Source organism: Mandrillus leucophaeus, unplaced genomic scaffold (genome assembly GCF_000951045.1).
Source record: "Mandrillus leucophaeus isolate KB7577 unplaced genomic scaffold, Mleu.le_1.0 Scaffold661, whole genome shotgun sequence".
NCBI lineage: Eukaryota > Metazoa > Chordata > Mammalia > Primates > Cercopithecidae > Mandrillus > Mandrillus leucophaeus.
Window position 1 is genome coordinate 1,840,763 of NW_012107153.1, and position 21,274 is coordinate 1,862,036.

Genomic DNA, 21,274 nt, shown 5'->3' on the forward strand with positions numbered 1-21,274 from the left:
AACCTGACATATATGAATGCGATGACTTTCTCTGTGAGCTGAGATCACACTGTTGCACCCCAGCCTGGTTACAGATCAAGATTCTGTCTCAAAAAAAAAAAAAAAAAAAAAAAAGTCATACAAAGGTTTTGTTCTTTGGTAGAGAAATGATGTGGGGAACAGGGATTCTGAGGCAGGGAGACCACTGACAATCTAACAGGTGCAAAATACTGTTAGGTGCTTGGAGAGGTTACGAGATAAAAATACCCTTTTCCTGTTTTCAAGAGCTCTGGGCTTAGTAGGAGAAACAGATATGTAAACAGCTAACTCTTATACTAGCAAAAATGTAAGAAGGGCTCTAAGAGAGTTACATGCAAAGAGAAGGGGTTGGAGTGATTAACTGAGCATACGGACACTTCATTCCATGCCCCATAAGCGAAAAAATTAAAGTCCTTCCTAGGTCCTTAAAGAAGGCAAGTGATTCTAATTCAGTTGTTTAACAAGGGTAAACATAAAGACACTAATCTTCTTGGCTTGCCTTGGAATAGGAAGGTTCGGATGGATCACCGTCTCCTTAAGGCTGCTGCAGCAGCAAGTTACTGGCACTGGTTTCCTGCAGCTCTTTTGCTTGCTCTCTCTCCCTCACTTGTCTGCTCCCGTGGAGTTAGAGGGGGGTGTACCACAGCTGGGGGCAATGAAAGTGAGGAACACCAAGAGAGTAGACGTTTGGAACAGCAGCCCTAGGGCACCCGGGAAATATTTTTCCCCACATGTGGTCCTTTCAAATTCCCTGTACTGTAGACAGTACTTTGATTTAAAATGCAGTTTGCTTTTTTCTTGCCTTCCCTGTTTGTTCAATGTATTTTTACTCCTGATTTCTATTTCTCTGTATACATATTTCTTTTTCATTGATGACTTTTTAGTGTGAATTTGTTTCAATAAGAAGTTTCTTTCTGCTTCCGCTTTTCCCATCATTCAGCAAATTATATGAACAGATTTTTTACGGATTTTAGATGCCACTACCACCTCTCCCTCCAATACGCTGTTCTCAGCCTCTTATTAGCACATTATCTCTTTACTCTGCTAATTAAACATCTGGATGTGCTGAAAAGCTGGCTAAAATATCAGGCTGATTAAAAGAGTTCTCTGATGTCTGGAATTGGTGCATAATGCACTAAACAATGAAAAACTGCTTTTCAAATGGGCAGTCACTTTCACGTTTTTATTGAATAGTGAATTTGTTATTATTGAGCTAATATATGTGGAAGTATCTAGTGTCATGCCTGGCAAATATTAATGAATGCATTAGTAATAATCACATTGGGCAGTCACAGGTTTCAACCTGTCAACCACAAAATTGCGACTTATTTTTGAAAATAAATAGATTTTAAATAAATACTAACGCCAAAAACGATCTTAAAAAAAAACTAAGAAAATCTAAACATAGAACCAATTCATAACTGGGACTCACATTGTCATCTAGTAATGTTCTATACATTCCAAGCTAAAGTTTCATATTTAATAATTGCCTATTATGTAGGGCTGACCCTTTAAGACCTCTGTTTTCTGAGACAACAGCAAGGCTCCTGTTGAGTCTAGAAAGACCTCAGGCAAGCAGACCAATAATGGCATGCAAACCCCATATTATAATTTGTAGGTAAGTCCAGTTCATGGGCAAAGATGAACTTACCAATTATCACATTGGCTAACACCCCATATAGTATGTCTAGACTGTTGCAAAGAAGTGCAAATGACAATCACGCTGAATATGTGCTTTGTTTTTTGGCTATCAACAGTTTTTTTTTTCTAATTGTTCAGAATTGGAAGCTATGGCACCCTACTGACAGCCAAGCTCAGCGTGGCAGATATGGGCATGTCAAATATTAACTGATTTTTACTTTTAGGGCCTGTTCTCTTCAAAGGAATAAAAATACTAGGTAGCTAAAAAAGAGGGAGGTTACACTGTCTTGAAGGACTATCTATGGCATTCATTGATCCTAGCTTTGCCAACCAGTTTGGGACTTTGCCAGTTGGCTCAATTGGTGCTGATGAAGCACTGGTTTCTTTGCTTTGTGATCAAGTCATCACTAGTAAACTTTTGCCTACTAATTGTATGCCCGTGGCTGAAAGGGGAAATGGATGAAGGAATATGAGTGATACAGGGGAAACCTGTATTACTTTCTAATCCTGAAAAATGAATTTACAAATATATATGGTTTAGAGACAGCACTTGTATTATCACCTTGATAATAATGGGCAGTTAATTCATGGTAGGTTATACAAAGGGATTTGAAAACACGTATATATTAGTTAATATTTGCCAGGTGCTAGGTACATCCACGTGTATTATCTCAACAAATCCCTTCAACAAGCTTGTTAGGTTGATATTCTCATCCCTATTTTACACATGAAGAAGGGGAGGCTAGATGTAGTTGCAGTGGGAAGTAACCTGGGAGTCATATTAACACCTAGTGTTATGCATGCAAATCACACATTCAACATCATCATCTAAACAGTGTGTACTACTAGTACTGATCTAGGCTGTAGGACTTCCAAGTGCATGACTATATACGTAGGCATTTAGAGCACATGAATTGGTTAAGGTAAAACAAAACAAAACAAAAAGAGACTACATTGGCTCTATTTATTTATTTATTTATTTATTTATTTATTTATTTATTTTTGTGAGAGACTTCTGCTCAGTTGCCCAGGCTGGAGTGCATTGGCATGATCTCTGCTCACTGCAACCTCTGCATCCTGGGTTCAAGCAATTCTCCTGCCTCAGCCTCGCAGGTAGCTGGGATTACAGACACCTGCTACCATGCCCAGCTAATTTTTTGTATTTTTAGTAGAGATGGGGTTTCACCATGTTGGCCAGGCTGGTCTTGAATTCCTGGCCTCAGGTGATCCACCCGCCCTGGCCTCCCAAACTGTTGGGATTACAGGCATAAGCCACCGGGACAGCCCTACTTTGGCTCTAATCTTCATTTGTCACTTACAGTCTGTACGATCCCGGACAAGTCAGTTCCTCATTTGTAAGATGTAAATAACAATAATACTCACTCTATAGGTTGTTGTAAGTATCACATGCTATAATAAAGATGAGATTGGGTGCATTCAGGGTGGTATAGCCATAGACTGGAGAACATTAGGCTAAGTGAAATAAGTCAGTCATAGAAGGAAAAATACTCCATGACTGCTCTTATATGAGGCGTCTAAGATAGTTCAACATATAGAAGTAGACGACAGAATGGTGGTTACTTGGGGATTCGTTATGGGGGTATAGGGAGTTGTTTAATGGGTATAAAGTCACAGTTATAAGATGAGCAAGTCTGCGTACAACATAGTACTTATAGTTAATAATGAGGTACTGTGCATTTAACAATTTTTTAAGACGGTAAACCTAATGTTAAGGGTTCTTAACACGCACACACACACACACACACACACACACACACACACACACACTTTGCCCCAAAACAAAGGGACAAGAAGAAAACCATTGGATATAATGGATATGTTTATTACCTTGTTTGTGGTGATGGTAACATGAGTTTATACATAAGTATGTGTAAACTGACCAAATTATTTACATTTATTATGTTCAGGTTTTGTACACCATTTATACCTCAATAAAGTTGGAAAGGTATTCATTAAAAGCTTACTATCTAGTACATAGCTAGCACTTGATAAATGTTAGCTGTTGTTATTATACCAAATTCTAAAACATACAGACTGCAAAGAATCTAAGGATAGAGTCTTAGGGGTAGATGCCAATGGTTTGCAATGGCAGCTTAAAGTGTTCAACCCCATTTCTTTTGAAGTTGCCTTATCACTGGCCAGAGGGCAGTTGACTTCTGTGTAGCATGTTCCAGTTGTTGGAATGTGTTCATGTTATGAACTATGCTTGGTTAGGTTGTCAGGTAGGTAGGATCTTATGTGACTCTGAGTAGACAAACACTAATACTACAGAAACTTTTCATTCATTGGATTTGATTGATTCAGAATTTGTGACCATTTGGACAGGGGCTGGATTTAAGCTTAAGCTTTTCAGCATCTATAGAACAGTGGGTCTGTTGAGCAAATTAGTAGTGAAAATAAAATGGAAGGGCTGATCATTCCAATGTAAAGCAAAATCTTCTTAGACATGTTAGAAAGCCATAAGCAGTGAACTAACTATAAATCATTCACAACTCTTTACTAAAGCAGGCCTCCTACTAGGCACTCCTGTTAGCTTAGTTGTCGCCTTTATATGTATTGAAGGTAAGAGGACTGTATTTCCTCTGGAAATAGTCTATAATTCATATTATTCATTTTTTCAGGCTGATTTTCACCCCTGGATTTTACTGTATTAGGAAAAAGAAAGTGAGAGAGACTCAAGTGCACTCAGGATATGGCCTGCCCAAATCATTACTGTTGCTATAACCACATACCATTAAACTTTTCTGGGTTGGGAAAATACGTTGTTCTGCTTCTTGTAACTAGAATGCCACTAATGTTCATGTTCTCCTGGTGCCTACCTGCCATCAATGACTTTTCATATCACTTAGAATAAAAGCCTAAGTCTTGACAATGACTTATTACCTCACAGTCTGATTCTTTGCCATCTCCCTCTTACCTCTCAGATCTTACCTCTTATGATCCACCCCATCTCCTTCCCACTCCTCTGGCTATTCCTTAATTTCCCAATGTCTTGTATCATGACCTTTGCACACACTATTCCTGGAATGTTCTTCTCTCTGGTATCAACATGGCTTAACTTTCACCTCCTTTGGGTCTTTATTCAGATATCATCTTCTTAGTGAGATTTTCTCTGGCTACCTTATTTAAATTTTCCCCCTGTCCCACAGTCCCTGTCCTTCCTTTTCTTGCTTTATTTTAATTTTTGTTTTTCTAATTTTAAATTTTTGTGGGTACATAGTAGGTGTATATATTTATTGGATACGAGATATTTTGATACAGGCATGCAATGTATAATAATCTCATCATGAATGATGTGGTATCTATCCCCTCAAACATTTATCCTTTGTGCTACAAACAATGCAATTATACTGTTTTAATTATTTAAAAATGCACAATTAAATTATTGATTGTAGTCACCCAGTTGTGCTATCAAATAGTAGGTCTTGGCCAGGCGTGGTGGCTCATGCCTGTAATCTCAGCACTTTGGGAGGCTGAGGTGGATGGATCACCTGAGGTCAGGAGTTCGCGAACAGCCTGGCCAACATGGAAAACTCCGTCTCTACTAAAAATACAAAAATTAGCCGAGCGTGGTGGTGGGCACCTGTAATCCCAGCTACTTGGGAGACTGAGGCAGGAGAATCACTTGAACCCAGGAGGCAGAGGTTGCAGTGAGTTGAGATAGCACCATTGCACTCCAGCCTGGGAGACAAGAGCAAAACTCCATCTCAAAAAAAAAAAAAAAAAAAAAAAGTAGATCTTATTCATTCTTTCTAACTATCTTTTTGCACCCATTAACCATCCCAAATTTCCCTTTAAATCCCCATTACCCTTGCCAGCCTCTGGTAACCATCTTGCCTTTTTTTAAAAAAACAAAAAACAAAAAACAAATTTTCTCCATCACATTTACCACCTTCTATCATAATATGTATTTTTAAAATTTGGTTTAACTTCTGCCTCTTGTAACTAGAATATAAGCTTTATGGAAGCATGAATTTCATCTTTTTTATGTATTGCTATTTCCTCAATGACTAGAACAGTACCTGGCTTAAAGTAAGCATTCAAGGCCCGGCACGGTGGCTTACGCCTGTAATCCCAGCACTTTGGGAGGCTGAGTCAGGCAGATCACTTGATGTCAGGAGTTCAAGACCGGCCTAGTCAACATGGTGAAAACCCATCTCTACTAAAAATACAAAAATTAGCCGGGGGTGGGGGGGTGTGGGGCGGGGGTGGCATGCACCTATAGTTCCAACTACTTGGGAGGCTCAGGCAGGAGAATAGCTTGAATCTAGGAGGCGGAGGTTGCAGTGAGCCGAGATTGCACCACTGCACTCCAGTCTGGGTGACAGAGCGAGACTCTATCCCCCCTCAAAAATTGAACATTCATTATATATTTGAATAATGAATAAACAGATGCCATAAAAGTCCTATTTCGATGACATTTGTAAATTTGCCTAGAGATTAATAAATATCCAACTAACATACCAAATTATGTTATTAATAGATGCTTCATTGATAACACACTTTTATTACCCACTTCAAATGACTGTATTTCAACTATTTTCTCATTCATTTTCATCACTGCAAAGTAGGCAGATGTCAAGTATTAGTAGCCTTAGTTGGCAGATAATGTGATGGACCCAGTCATACAGTAGTGAACAGTTACAGAGTTGAGATTTTCTACTTTGCAGTTGCATCTGGAGGCACTTGGGCAGTTTAGGCTCTTATAACTAAGTGATGATCCATTAATAAATGAGTTGCTTAGAAATTAAAGGGGTACGGTGAGAAAAGAATAATTAGAAATATGCTTTCTGATGCCAAGTCTTTTGTCTCCAACCAAATCTCAAAAGTAAATGTGAAGATGTCTGACTCTTAAATAGAGTAAATGTTATAAATTCATTGTTCCTTGTCTTTCATTTTCCTATTTATTAAACACTGAAGCATGCTGGTGCCATTCCAAACATGAGGCTCATTGATCCATGAGCTTATATGTGTTCATAACTCACCCGTGGTACTGTTTTCTAGATCCAGAAACACTACATAATAAAAGAGACTTGCAAATAGCTATTGCTCTTAATGAGTGGTGACTTGTTATGAAGAATTATTCCTGGAAGATCATTCTCTTTTAGGCAATTAACTTATTGATTCTACCAATGAATAGGAATATAGACCACTGGAAGAGTTTATACCATAGAAGCTTGGACAAACGTGATAAATACTTAAAAGATCAGAGAAAAAAGGCTGTTTGGATTAAACACTCTTACTCTACATTTTTTGAGCCTTCTTGAAAATATTTCCACAATATCAGAGACCACTTTCCTTCCTCCATAAGTAGAGTGAATGAAATGGAATCTTTGTATGGTAACTGAAGATCTTATAAAACAATGTTCTGTATGATCTGGCCCCCTGCCTACTTTTCCATATTAATCTCTTCCTCACTCATGTTCCAGCCACAAAGACTTGCTTTTTACTTTAGAGCCTAGTACATTTCCACCTCAGGGCATATATACATGCTATTTCCTCTGCCTGGAACATTCTTCCCCTGACTCATGTGAGGCCTCTCTCACCACCCAGACTAGGTCAGGTCCCCATGCACATTTATAGAATAACACAATTTTAAAATTATAAAATTTTTCTAGCACTCTTCACAGTTGTAAATACATAGCTATGAGGGATCTTCAAAAAGTTCATGGAAAATGTGTATCATGAGAAAATTATGCAAGGAGTTCAAATTTTTTTTTTTGCACTAAAATAAAGTCATATTTACTTGTTGTAACACATCTGAACAGGATCTAGTTTGAGGCACTAAGAAGGATAAGACATCAGTTTGAAAAGAGTCCCTGTCAGAGCAACATGAATTTTGCTAAAATTGAAGCAAGAACAAACATCAAATTTATGATGAAACTTGGGTGGAAGAATGATGACATCACTGATGCTTTATGAAAAGTTTATGGGGACAATGCCCCAAAGAAATCAGCAGTTTACAAATGGATAACCCATTGTAAGAAGAGACAAGACGATGTTGAAGATGAAGCCTGCAGCAGCAGGTCATCCACATCAACTTGTGAGGAAAAATTAATCTTGTTTGTGCTCTAATTGAAGAGGACCAATGATTAACAGCAGGAGCAGTTCCGACACCACAGACATCTCAGTTGGTTCAGCTTACACAATTCTGACTAAAAAATTACAGTCAAGCAAATTTTCCACTTGATGAGTACAAGACTGTTACTCCCAGACCAGCAGCAGACAAAAGCAGAACTTTCAATGGAAATTTTAAATAAATGGGATGAAGATCCCAAAGCATTTTGTTGAAGAATTGTAATAGGAGATGAAACGTGGCTTTACCAGTATGACTCTGAAGACAAAACACAATCAAAACAATGGCTACGAAGAGGTGGACGAGGTCCAGTCAAAGCAAGAGTGGACTGGTCAAGAGCAATGGTTATCCTAGCACTTTGGGAGGCCGAAGCAGGCGGATCACTTGATGCCAGGAGTTCGAGACCAGCCTGGCCAACATAGTGAAAACCCATCTCTACTAAAAATACAAAATTTAGCCGGTGGGAGGGGGGGACAGGGGTGGCATGCACCTATAGTTCCAGCTACTTGGGAGGCTCAGGCAGGAGAATAGCTTGAACCCAGGAGGCAACAGCTGTTTGGAATTCTCAAGGCATTTTGTTTGTTGTCTTTTTGGAGGGCCAAAGAATGATAACATCTACTTATTATGAGAGTGTTTTGAGAAAGTTAGCCAAGGGTTTAGCATAAAAACACCCAGGAAAGCTTCACCAGAGAGTCCTAATCCACCATGACAATGCTCCTGCTCATTCCTCTCATTAAACAAGGGCAATTTGGAAGAGTTTCAAAGGGAAATCATTACTCATTTACCTTACTTACAGTCCTGATTTGGCTCCTTCTAATTTTTTTTTGTTTGTTTCCTAATCTTAAAAAATCTTTAATGGGCACCCATTTTTCTTCAGTTAACAATGTAAAGAAGACTGGTTAAGTTCCCAGGACCCTCAGTTATATCAGGATGGACTCATCCCTTACAAAATTGTCTTGAACTTGATGTAGAAATAAAGTTTATACTTTTGTTGAGAAACAAAGTTTATATTTTTAAATATTTATATTTTAAGTCCCCTTCTCCATGAACTATTTGCAGTCCCCTCATACTTGTGTGGGTTGTTTAATATCTATCTGCCTTGCTAGACCATAAGCTCCATGAAGGCAGAAACTTGTACTGTTTATCATTTTCTCCCCAGTGCCAAGCACAACAGTTGGCAAGAAGTAGTAATGAATTAATGGAAAACTGGGTACTTAATGTGAAATGTTTGGCTGAAAGGTAAACATTTGAGTGAGACATTTGGATCATCACCATCCAATATAACTTTTCCTAAAGATGAGAATGCTCTAGTACTGTGCTGTCTAGTACAGTAGCTACTAGTCTCGTGTGGCTATTGAGCACTTGAGATGTGACTAGTGCAGTTGAGAACCTAAATTTTTTTATGTTATTTAAGTTAAATTTAAATACATGTGGCCAGTGACTACCATACTAGATAGTGTAGATTTTGATGACTGCAAATATTTAGATATTGGATAGTCTGCACATTTAGCTAAACATTATAAAAAAGTTTTAAATTTTTTCTAAGTCAAATTTATTGTTTTTTTTCCTATTATGGTTTCTTTTCTTTTTATGTTTACAAAGTGCTTTCTCATTGTAAGATGTATCACCTATTTTTTTTTTTAAATTCTGTTTGTTTTCTTTTAATTTTAACTCATCAATCCAGTTGAAATATTTTTATTTATCTTATTCTTTAGTATATGGTATGAATTTAAAAATCTAAGGCATTTTTCTTAAGAGTTGTCCCATTTATTTAATAATGCTTATTTTCCCCATTGATTTTTGATGCCAGTTTTATAATATACTAAATTTTGTACTTGGGTGTGTTCTAGAGCTTTTATTCAGTTGCATTAATCTGTCTATTCTCACATCAGTACCACTTTGCTTTAATTATCATAGCTTTCAAATATGCCTTAATGTCTGATAGTTCTATCTTCCTTTCACTATTATGTTTTAGCTATTCTGACTCAGTTAATATAATGTTCAAACTTTTTTCTGATGTTAATTCATACGTGCATGTAATGTATGGTGATCATATGTAACAAACTCCAAATTAGGACACATAATTAACAAATGAAAATGTGGTAACCATAATAAGTTTTTTCCTCCAAGTATAGGGTTGTGCATGTGGTAGGCGCTTCTTGATTAAAGAGATGAATGAGGTCAAGACATTTCCTAGGTTTGTGACTTCTATAGTAATTAGCTCTTATATATATAACACGTAAGATAGCTTTCCTTTTTTGCACTTAAGAAAAAACATCAAAATGTTATTTCTTCTCTGTTCTGTTTTTACTGTTCAAGGAGCTTTTAGGTAGTTTCTGGACCAGCGGTGTCACCCACATATTCAATGCAGCCCAATTAGTTACTGAGAATCACAATGCATTGAATCAGAGTGTAACTAAAGTCAAAGCTGCAGGAAGTAGCAGCAATACTAATGAGTATTCAAAACTGATTAGAATGCAAAAAATTTCCACCATTCTTTAAGTATCAGTTATAATATGGAGTAATCAGGTAGCAGCTACTTGAAGCAAATGCTTGAAAGTGATTTTTTTTTTTGATTGGGAAGATTTCTTAAGAATTACATTTTTAAAATTAGGACCACTTTTTCCCAAAAAGGTTCAATTGGTACTTTCTAATGTAATTAAAACACACACATATACACACATGCACAAACAAGTATATTAATATTAAAATTAAGCAAATATTAATAATTAGTCATATTTAACTAAATGAAACCAGCCATTATGGATAACTGGAAAGCTGAGACTACCAAATGAAGGGCATTTAATGTATTCTTAGGGGTAATGTTTGAACAGTATAAAAATGGAATTATTGGTCTAAAATCTTAGTCATGGGGCTTTCAGAGTTTATTCAATCTATCTTTCCATCTCAAAGTTGAACTGAATCTACATTTATCATCAATATCATCTTAATCCTACTATAGGGAAAAATGGTAATTGGAAATCTCAAGGAGCCTTCCCCCCTGCTCCCTAAAGAGACAATCATAAAGATATACTGAGCTCATATCAAAGTCTTTGATATTTAATTTGCATGTAGAGACATAGTTTTAAGGAATGTTCACAGGTCAATACACATTCAGTGAAATCTTCTATGTCTTCTGAATCTACATAGACCACAGGCATTGAGAATTGATAATTCATTAATTCATTAATATTTAATTGATCCATTCTTTAAACATTTTGGCTGCCTTGAGATGACCTTGAGGCCATAAAAAATGGTGATAATTAAATATTTAATTATTTTTATTACTTTACTAAGGCAGGAAACATTGGCTCAACCTTAACTGAGCCAGAAATTATAATTGCATAGGTTGTTAATGTGTTTTCTGAGCATAACATTTTTAATCAATACATAACTGAGAAATTCCTATTATTATATCAAATCCTTTTTAGAATGAAGCAGACCACCTAGGTTTACATCCAGGACCTATCATTTGCTTACTATGTGATTTTTAACAACTTACTTGACTTCTCTGTGTCTCAGTTTCCTAATTTGTAGTGTTAATAGTAGTTCCTAGCCAGGTGCAGTGGCTCACACCTGTAATCCCAACACTTTCAGAGGCTGAGGCGGGCAGATCCCTTGAGCCCAGGAGTTTGAGATGAGCCTGGGCAGCATGGTGAAACCCCTTTTCTATTAAAAATACAGAAATTAGCCAGGCGTGGTGGTGTGTGCCTGTAGTCCCAGCTACTCAGGAGGCTAAGGTGGAAGGATTACATGAGCTCTGGAGGCAGAGGTTGCAGTGGGCTGAGATTGTGCCACTGCACTCCAGAATGGGAGACAGAACAATACCCTGTCTCAAAAAAAAAAAAGTTCCTACATAATGGGGATTAAATGAAATAATTCACGTAAGGGGCTCAGCACAGGGCCTGGCACATAGTAAATCCTGAATACAAGTGAGATACTATTATTTTCAACATATTGGGAATATAACAATGGGCGATGGGTCATGCTTAACATGTAACAAGAAAACCATATACAGAATATAACTAGGTGTTTGATTGTATGGTGCATATTATCAACACCATGGGTGATTAAGGAGGTGGATGTCAGAAGTTTCCTGGGAGATATGGTTTGAGACTTAAAGTATGGACAGAGAATAATGGGTGGAGAAGACATGAAGACGTTCCAGGTAAAAGGCATATAATGAAAAAGACAAGAAGGAAAGTGAAGATGAGTCTTAGAGGACCATAAACATAAACTAAATAGTTTATCAGTGGATCGTTAGATTAAAAACTTCTCTCCAGTTTCCAAAACAAGATTTTCAAGTTATATGGGTAGTAAACAGTCTCTTCAGAAAATAGTCTCTTCTAAGTGTGTGTGTGTGTATGGTGTAGTTTACTATCTTTCAAGTGGCTCACTTGAACTATCTCATGTAATCCTTATTACAACCCTATTAGACAGTGTGTGTCTAATTATTCAATCTATCTTTCCATCTCAAAGTAGAACTGAATCTATATTTATCATCAATATCATCTTAATTCTACTATAGGGAAAAATGGTAATATCATTTAATATCATCAACTCCATTTTAGAAATAAGGAAATTGAAGCATAGAGATATCATAAAACTTGCCCCAAATCATGCAGTTAGTATAAGAGCCAGAGCTAGTATCTGAATCCAGACAGTTGGACTTCAAATCTCTGTGTTCTTAATCACAAAGTTGCCTCCACTTAATTTTGATAAGGTCTTAAAACTTTTAAAGGTTAACTGTTAGCCAGAACAAGTAAAGGAAGAAACTCTTACAATGCAATTTGATGCTTAAGCCATGACTGCTACCTTATTAATATAAGTCTGCCTCATGTCTGAATTCAAATGACAAGGAATGCAATTGTCTAAGCAGATATAGAAATACGAGGAGTCAAATTTAATAATATATTTCAGTTTAAGCTAATATACAGAAATTAATTTTTTTTTTGTTAATTTTATGTTTCATCAAGTAGAAGGTATGTGGAAAGTGAGGATTTGTTGTTTTAGGCTCATTCAGAGGTGGTTTGGGCAGTTTTGATGTCTGATCGTACAGTATGTTAGATGTTTTGTTGGCTTTCCTAAGAGAAGTGGTAACTCTGAGGTCTTGGAGCCACATATGGTTTTAAAAAATATCATGGGCAGCTCCTTGATTAAATATTTAAAATTCTACCAAAAATTGTCTTGATGCTATGTCCTCTGAAAGGTATAAAGTGTTACTAAAAGGTAGACACACAAGAGGGAGTTCCAAATAACTAACAACAAAGAAAAATATTTTAGTGTGTCTAGTGCAAACCATGCTAACATCAAACAACTTGAATAGTGGTATGTTAATTTAATTTGATATGATAAATGCCATGGGTATGGAAGGTAGTATGGTGTAGTAGTTGAGAAAATATGCTCTGAAATCACATAGTGCTAAATTGGAGACTTGGCTCTGCTACTCTCTAGCTATGTGATTCTGGATAAGTCACTTACTATCCCCACCCAGAGCATTAATTTTCCCATCTACAAGTAGGGAAAATAGTAGCACCTAAGCCTCATAGGGTTATTGTGAGAATTAAATGATACATAACACATGCAAAAAAAATTGGAGTACTGCCTGGTCATAGTAAATATTCAGTAAGTAATTTCTTAATGTGATTGAGACTAAAAGGTAGCATTACCCTATATAACTCAGTATCATTTATACTAGAGATTCCTAATTTTCACCCTTGGCCAGGTTGATTACCACTGTGCTAAAGGCTGGGCTATTCCTTTCTTACGTGAACATTTTATAAATGACTCACCTCCATCATTGTCCAAGTTATCTCCACAAAGCATTTCCATGACAACATTGCAGCCTGTCCCACTCCAACCCACCTGGCACACACAGTGCCAACCATTTTGATCCAGGGTACATCGTCCATTTCCAAAGCAGAGTCCTGGGCAGCCATCTGAAAAGACATCAGAGAGTAACCATCACAGAGACATCAGAGTGGGATTGGCAAACAATGATGTATTTGCCTATAGGGAAGCATCTAATCATCTGGGCCCCATTCAGATGAGGTGTTGAATAAATGGAAGAGGAGCTTGCTTGCTTGCAAAACCTTCCCAGGGAACTTGTTATCCCTTACTCTACAGTGGTTTTCCTTAGAGAGCCAATTAAGCTTTATTAATGCTAACCCCAATTCCCAACCCCTGGTTCACATAGGAAGAAAACTATGGCAGGGGCAAAAATTCTTTTTTCTTTTCAATAAACATATCTCCTCATCTCAATCAAAACTATATGGATGACACTGTACCTAGTTATGGCCAATATGTTGGGAAAAGATAGCAGTCCCTGTGAAGAAAAACTTTCCCTTACTACTTCTAGCTTGTGCTGATTTTCCCTTGTGATGTATTGCTTCAGAACTTAAGTATGTTGGTATACAGTTCAGACCACACCATTAAGTATTTGTTCACATGGTGCCTTAGAAACATGCTGTAGTTGCTTCATATTTATTCATCTTTTCTCTTCAAGATTATTATTCATCTGCGGGCTAAGGATTGAAATCTTTACTTCTATGGTATCTCTCTCAAAAGCTTGCATGATATTATGCTTGTAACAATAATATTAAATGTTAAATAAGGGTTTATGGAATTAATACATGCTAGATTTAGACTTTCTGAATTACAGAAAACTGGAAAATATCGAGTCAAGAGGAAAGTGTAGCATTTAAATAACTTTTATTCATTGATGAAGCATCAACACTGACAATGGTTCCTCTTTAGACTTTAAATTTCTCAGGGATGCCCTACTCTTTGTACCCGTAGTTTGGAGTTCAGCTCTAGCAAAGGGTAACTTCACATGTGCCACATGCGCAATGGGCAGATGAATGGAGAAAGCAACTATAATGCTACTGGGTGTTTTCCTAGTAGCAACACAGGACCAGACCTGAATTTTACAGGGAATAGTCCAGTCAATATTCATTTCGGTTTCTTTCTTTGAAATAAAATTCCAAAAGCATAAAGAGCAAAACAAAAAACAAACAAAAAACAAAAAAAATTTTTAAAAAATCTGTAGAAGTAACCCAGTGTTCCTTCTAAATAGTTTTCCAAACAACTATCAATAGACCAGAGGAAGAAAAAATTTAAAAATAAAATGAGAGATGGCTGTTAGAAAATATGGAAAGCTTTATGTATGTAATATACTCATTACATGGCATATGATGAACATACATACGTCTGAGAAGGGAAATTTTGTAGTTCTATTCTAATGGATATGCAATAGATAATTAAGATGAAATAAAGAATAATTTGGGACATATTAAGCTTCTGAAGCTGAGGTAGTGAAAGGCACTAGGATATCTGGCAGAAAAACCTTTGCTGTCTCTGTTAAAGGAAGCTCCCTGGACGGATGTATGATGGGATACTTCTAGGAGAATAATTCCCCTGCCCTTGTAAGGACTTAGGAGTCCTTGTATATGGACTTGGAGCTACATTGTTATGTTAAAGAAAAAGTTCATCCTCTGAACCAAATTATTTAATAATTATTAAAGTATTAAAATTATTTAATAATTACCTGTGTTACACACACAGATCCAGACACACACACATATACAGAACTCAATATAAAGACAAGAGAAAATAGTCCTTAAAACTGCTTATCAGTCCATTCTATACTATGGCAAAAAGTGACTCTTCGATGTTGAAAAAACAAATTACCTTTTAGTGTGACAATTTTAGCATGAAACTGAGAACACTATATTTAAATAAGATTGCCAAAAATAAAAACAAACAACACAAATGGCAAAAAACACCACCCTTTCTTTCTCACATGCATATTTTCTTTTAAAAATATATTTCTGTTATAAAATTAGTGAGAAAAATCTTACCTCGGACAGCGTCTAAGTAGTGAGCTAAAAGGGAGGGGAAAAGAATGATCAAACGAGTTTCTGACTATATGACAAATGAATTTCAGACTAAAGCTATACAATATGTACTAATCATCTGTTGCCTAGGAGGAGAACAGCAAACTGTGAACTGCTGAAATGCCTGCAGCTCAAAAGTTGGGTACATGGGTCTGTGTAGTCTGTGAATAATATTTTCTGTGAGAATGATATTAATGGCATTTTTTCAAGAAACTCTATTAGGCTTCCTAAAAAGTGTCATATTTCATTAGAAGTATAAGAAGTATACTGCATTTTCACATTTCAGTAATAACTTCTGTGAAAGAGCACTGGCTTCAACTTCTTATTAGTAATATCTTTAGAAGGGAGTTCTGGAGTAAACACCTATGGTAATCATCACAATATTTAAATCCTCTTATGTAAAGGCAATAAACCTACTATAGTACAGGAATGTAACTACTTAGGCTACACATCTGAATCTCACCCCTCTCCACCTTTTTAATGAATCTTAAATATTTCCCACAGTCGCAGAACAAGACTTACTGTACCTTTAGTAGAGAAGTAATGCAGTTTATGAAGATTATATGTTATATGTATTATATATATTATACATTACTTTGGCAAGTTCCAACCATTATAAGAAAATACTTTCACCTAAAAATGAAAGCTGTAGTATAGTCTAGTGAGGGAAAAGCCTACAAACAATGAATTGGGCATCCAGAGGCCCACATTTGCCTTTGCTTTGCAGGAATTTTCTGTGTAGTCAAGGAATGCCACTGGAACACTCTATGACCCACTTTCTTTAGTTGAACAATGGGAATCATACTTGTTACTCTGTATTAGTGACAACCTTTCTATGCAAAGGTTTGTTGCATAGAAACCTTTGTGGTGGATAGAAATATATGTGAAGGGCTTTGCTTTTTTTTTTTTTCAGAAAAAGAAAGTGTTTTATAACTGAAATATTTATTTTTAATATCTTTTATAGTGTGAAGATCACATGATAGATTAATTATTACATAAGCTTTTCCATATTCACAGATCATTTTCCCTTTGTGAAATTAGCAATAAGGGGTGAAGAAAAAGTGGTGGCTTCAGGACCAACTCTCTACACTACCAGATAAACAATTCAACACAAATGTTCTATTGATGATAGGTCAGAAGTGGCTTCCTCATATACATTAAAGACAGCCTATAATGATATTGAATGGCCCCTGTAAAAGTAGTCCCATTTAATGAAATTGCCTCTAAGTGCTTTCAACCGAAACAACCTATACTTTTCAAAAGGAAAAAATGGGCAGAGAATGTTACCTTCACAACAAAAGCACTTTTCTTATTAACTAATGACACTTTATTCCAATGTAACATCTTTCACTTGAGTAACTCAAAGCACTTGAAAGCAGAAAACATAAGGAATACTGAAGTAATAAGAAATGAAACAACACAAAAAATAAGTAGAATATCATCGACAAAAGAAGAAACTTATCAGTTCACAAAACTTTAAAACTTGTAACCAACCCTCCTTGTCCTCCTCTACTCCAACCTCAAATTCTACTAAATGCCTAGTGATTGACTCACTAGACTGCTCTTAACTTCAACTAATTCAATTTACTTTGATTAAAGTATGGTGGTACTTACCAATTGTGCAGTGGTCGCCCTCCCATCCAGGGCTACACTCACATTTTCCATTTTTGCATTGGCCATGCTCAGTACAATGAGAATGACAGGAGCGTTCCTCACATGTTGGTCCTACCCAGCCTTCTTCACACTGGCAAATTCCTCTTGAGCAGACTCCATGGCTACCACACTCCATGGTACACAGCTCTGTGGGGAATTCAAAGAAGATATATTAACATATTTTGTTAAAACCAGCATCCATTCTTCCAAAAAACATTAGAATTACCAAAAATCCCAGTCTATATTTATATTTTATTTATTTATTATTTTAATAGAGATGGGGTCTTGCTATGTTAACCAGGCTGGTCTTGAACTTCTGGCCTCAAGTGATCCTCCCATCTTGGCTTCCCAAAGTGCTAGGATTACAGATGTGAGCCACCATGCCCTGCCTATACTTATATTTTAAACAAAATGTTGACAAACAATTTATATAAACAAGATGTCACAAAGATCTCTAGCATCTGAATGAATGTGCAAGAAACTCTAAAAAGAGGTAGTTAAGTCTCTAAGAATAATATAAAACTCTAAGCCAAACTGATTTTGAGAAGTCTATAAAATGACAACGGCATTCAAGGCTTAGGAATGAGATTAATGACAAACAAATGCCAAGTGGGTTTCACTAAAAATTCATTAAGATCACAGATAATGTTGCAGGGATTTTACGATACTATAAGATATCACTAGGGGAAAAAAAATCCTAATAAAACAGTGCCCTAACTTCATTCAGAAAGACAAGTTCATTAATTGGAAAGATAATAACTTTCTAATAAAATTCAAAATATGAAAAAGGTAAAGATGTCAATGATGACAACCAGCTGGTTTCCCTGATCATACTAACAATATTTGCATTTATTTTAAGCATATAAAATTAACCCTGGTTGATTAAAGTACACATTCTTCTTATCTTCAAATGCTACTCAGTATTTAGACAGTATAATAATGATGATATGTACTGGCTCTGCTGAGTTTCTTTCCTTTGTCACTTTGACTTTTTGTTGAGAAATGTTGAATATTAATAAAGTCATGACAGTAGATAAACCAACATAAAAGCAGGGAAGCCTCTTTCGTGATCTAATTCCCTTGCTGGAGGAAGAGAAGTAGGATAAAAACCTACGGGAAGAATGAAATATGTTTTGGGAACAATAGACCACATATTCCTGAAAGGAAAAGAGGGTGTTCTGGAAGCCGGGTTGTCTCTTCCACAGTCTCAAATTCTGAAACTAGTTTAATATATTTAGAGGCATTGATATTAATATACTCCACAGATAGCAAAGTTATTTTTCAGTAGATGACAATATTCTTTTGAAAAAGCCATGATTATGAGTTTTATTAAAATCTGGATCAATTTGTTCATAAGTTTACTCATAAGCATTCTTTGAAGGTCAGGGTATGATGGAAAGAGTAGTGGATTTGAAATAAAGATAACTGCATCCCTGATTCCTCTGCTTAGTACCTATGGACCCTTAGGCAACTTACTAACATATTGTCTTAATCTCTGTTTGTGTAAGAATGCAATAAAAGTAATAACACTTATACCTCACAAGGCTGTTGGATAGATTTGAAATATAGTTTAGAGATGTAATCAATAGGACTTGCTCAAAATTGGATATAAGGGATGAAGGAAAGGGAAAAATAAAAGTTTGGCTTAAACAAATGGACAGATGATGCTGTCATTAATGAAATGAGAAAGGCTAAGGGAAAAATAAGGGTGGAAGATCAAACAGATTAACCTTAAGATATATGTAAAAAGCCAAGTGAAAATGTCAGTGCAACCAGTAGGATATATGATTCTGACAGGCCAGGGCTAGAGATATAAAATTGGCCATCTTTAGCATATAGGTGGTATTTAAAGGCATGGAAATAACTGGTTGATATCCCTAAAGAGGGAATAGAAGAGCCTTGAAGAAAGATCATGTAGAAAAAAGAGGAACCATCAAAGGAAACTGGGATGGAGAAGGCGGTGAATGATAGGAAGAAATCCAGGAGACTGTGGTGTAACTAAAGCCCAAGAAGACACTTTTTAATAAAGGAGTGTTTAACTACATCTAATATTGCTGCGAGGTCAAGTAAGGCACAGCCAGAGAAGTGTCCATTGGATTTATCAACATGGAATTTGTTGATGACTTTAGGAAGAGCTGTACTGACAAAGGTGTAGTTGAAAATCCAAATTGGAAGGGGTGGAAACGTGAATGGAAAGCTGTACAGGGTATCATCAGGTTGTGAGAAAAGTCTAGGACACAGAAAAACGTATCTTAAAAAGGTGGGCCTTGGCTTAAAAAGTGGTAGCTCAGGTAGAATTATCCTGAAAGAACCCCTGGTCCCGAATCTTGGTCTGAATCTCTGATAATTTGTATTTATAATTTCAGTTCTTGCAGTAAGGCTGATATTATCATTCTGTTCCCCTTCACGGCCTCCCCCCAAGACATTAAAAACTGAACTGAAATGGCCTTTATAAGATTAGGCGCTAATTGGTTAAAGCTAGTCAAGACAGTTCTGACTAGAATAGTTAGAAGCAAACACTTTTCATATATTGCTTTGTACAACTATAAATGTTAGGCATAGAGGAGTATGACATTCTGATTTCTGTCTGAAAAGTAATAGAACTAGATGAACAGTATTGGCCAAATAGCAGACTAGGCTATTTTCAAACTATCTCTATATAAACCATTAGAAATGTTGGATATAATGTAACAATTTTTTAAATTGCATGTCTTGGCTCACAAAAAAAGAGAAATCTTCAAGTGCCAGAAGCAAAGAGGATGCTAAAAGCCAAAGCAGTCAATCCTCTAGTAGTCTTGAGAGTTATTATACCCAATTACGACTAGGGGTTTGGGTACTTATGTCCACAAAGAAAAAAGAGATGAGGTATTGGACCCATTTCAGATGGGGAGTTGGACTAAATCTCCAGCATAAAGTTGGAGACACTTGAAAGGCTGCAATTTCAGTAAGATGGTAAGTAATAAACTGGACCCACTAGCCCAGAGAGATGACAAAGCACTGACTATTGAGTACAAAATAATAATAATAAAAAATCTGGAGCTAGGATAAATGTAGAAATAAAATACTATCTTTTAATAGTATGTAAGATGGAGTGTCCTGAATGAAATATTTGGGAAGCCTTGTATTATTCGGGAGTTAGGTAACTGGTAATTTGTCAAGTATGCATATGAAAACATAAAGGTGAAATTCTGTTTCTAGTAATAGGGACCTAAGTAATTTTTACTATTCCCTTCTGATGAGAACTAGAAAATCTAAACAAAATATATTTTAAAATCTTTTGGGAGTGAGTGGAGTTCACAAAACAGTAAAGAATTACTGTGCCAACATATACACCATGGAATACTATGCAGCCATATAAAAGGATGAGTTCATGTCCTTTGCAGGGACATGAATGAAGCTGGAAACCATAATTCTCAGTAAACTACGGCAAGGACAAAAAACCAAACACCGCATGCTCTCACTCATAGGTGGGAATTGAACGATGAGAACACTTGGACATAGGAAGGGGAACATCACACACTGGGGCCTATCGTGGGGAGGGGGGAGTGGGGAGGGATAGCATTAGGAAATATACCTAATGTAAATGACGAGTTAATGGGTGCAAGCACACCAACATGGCACATATATACATATATAACAAACCTGCACATTGTGCACATGTACCCTAGAACTTAAAGTATAATTTTAAAAAAAAAGAAAAAAAAAGAAAAAAAAAAGAATTGCTGTGCCAAGTTCCAGAAGAAAAAGAAACCCAGAGAGAGGAGCCTGACATTTGTGGATGCTTTTCCCGTAGCAGCATCTGTCAATTATACCAGAGTGACCTAGAGGCTCAGAGGCTGAGTAGGGCGTTTTCAGTCTCATGGAATCAGAAAATAAAAATTGAATAGAAATTTCCAACATTGGCCAGGCACATTGGCACACACCTGCAATCCCAGCACTGTGGAAGGGTGAGGTGGGCAGGTCACTTGAG

At 36.4% G+C, this 21,274-nt stretch overlaps 1 protein-coding gene across 2 annotated transcripts in view; it reads right to left on the reverse strand.

Moving 5' to 3' along the window:
* TENM1 (teneurin transmembrane protein 1) overlaps window positions 1-21,274 on the reverse strand; it is a 274,157-nt gene that overhangs the window by 173,380 nt on the left and 79,503 nt on the right. For both annotated transcript variants that reach the window (XM_012001514.1, XM_012001513.1), the window contains exons 6-8: window positions 17,266-17,451; window positions 15,616-15,639; window positions 13,549-13,695 (exon numbers count right to left, since the gene is read on the reverse strand). In XM_012001514.1, the coding sequence (XP_011856904.1) occupies window positions 13,549-13,695; window positions 15,616-15,639; window positions 17,266-17,451 (357 nt within the window). The remainder of the gene's footprint in view (window positions 1-13,548; window positions 13,696-15,615; window positions 15,640-17,265; window positions 17,452-21,274) is intronic.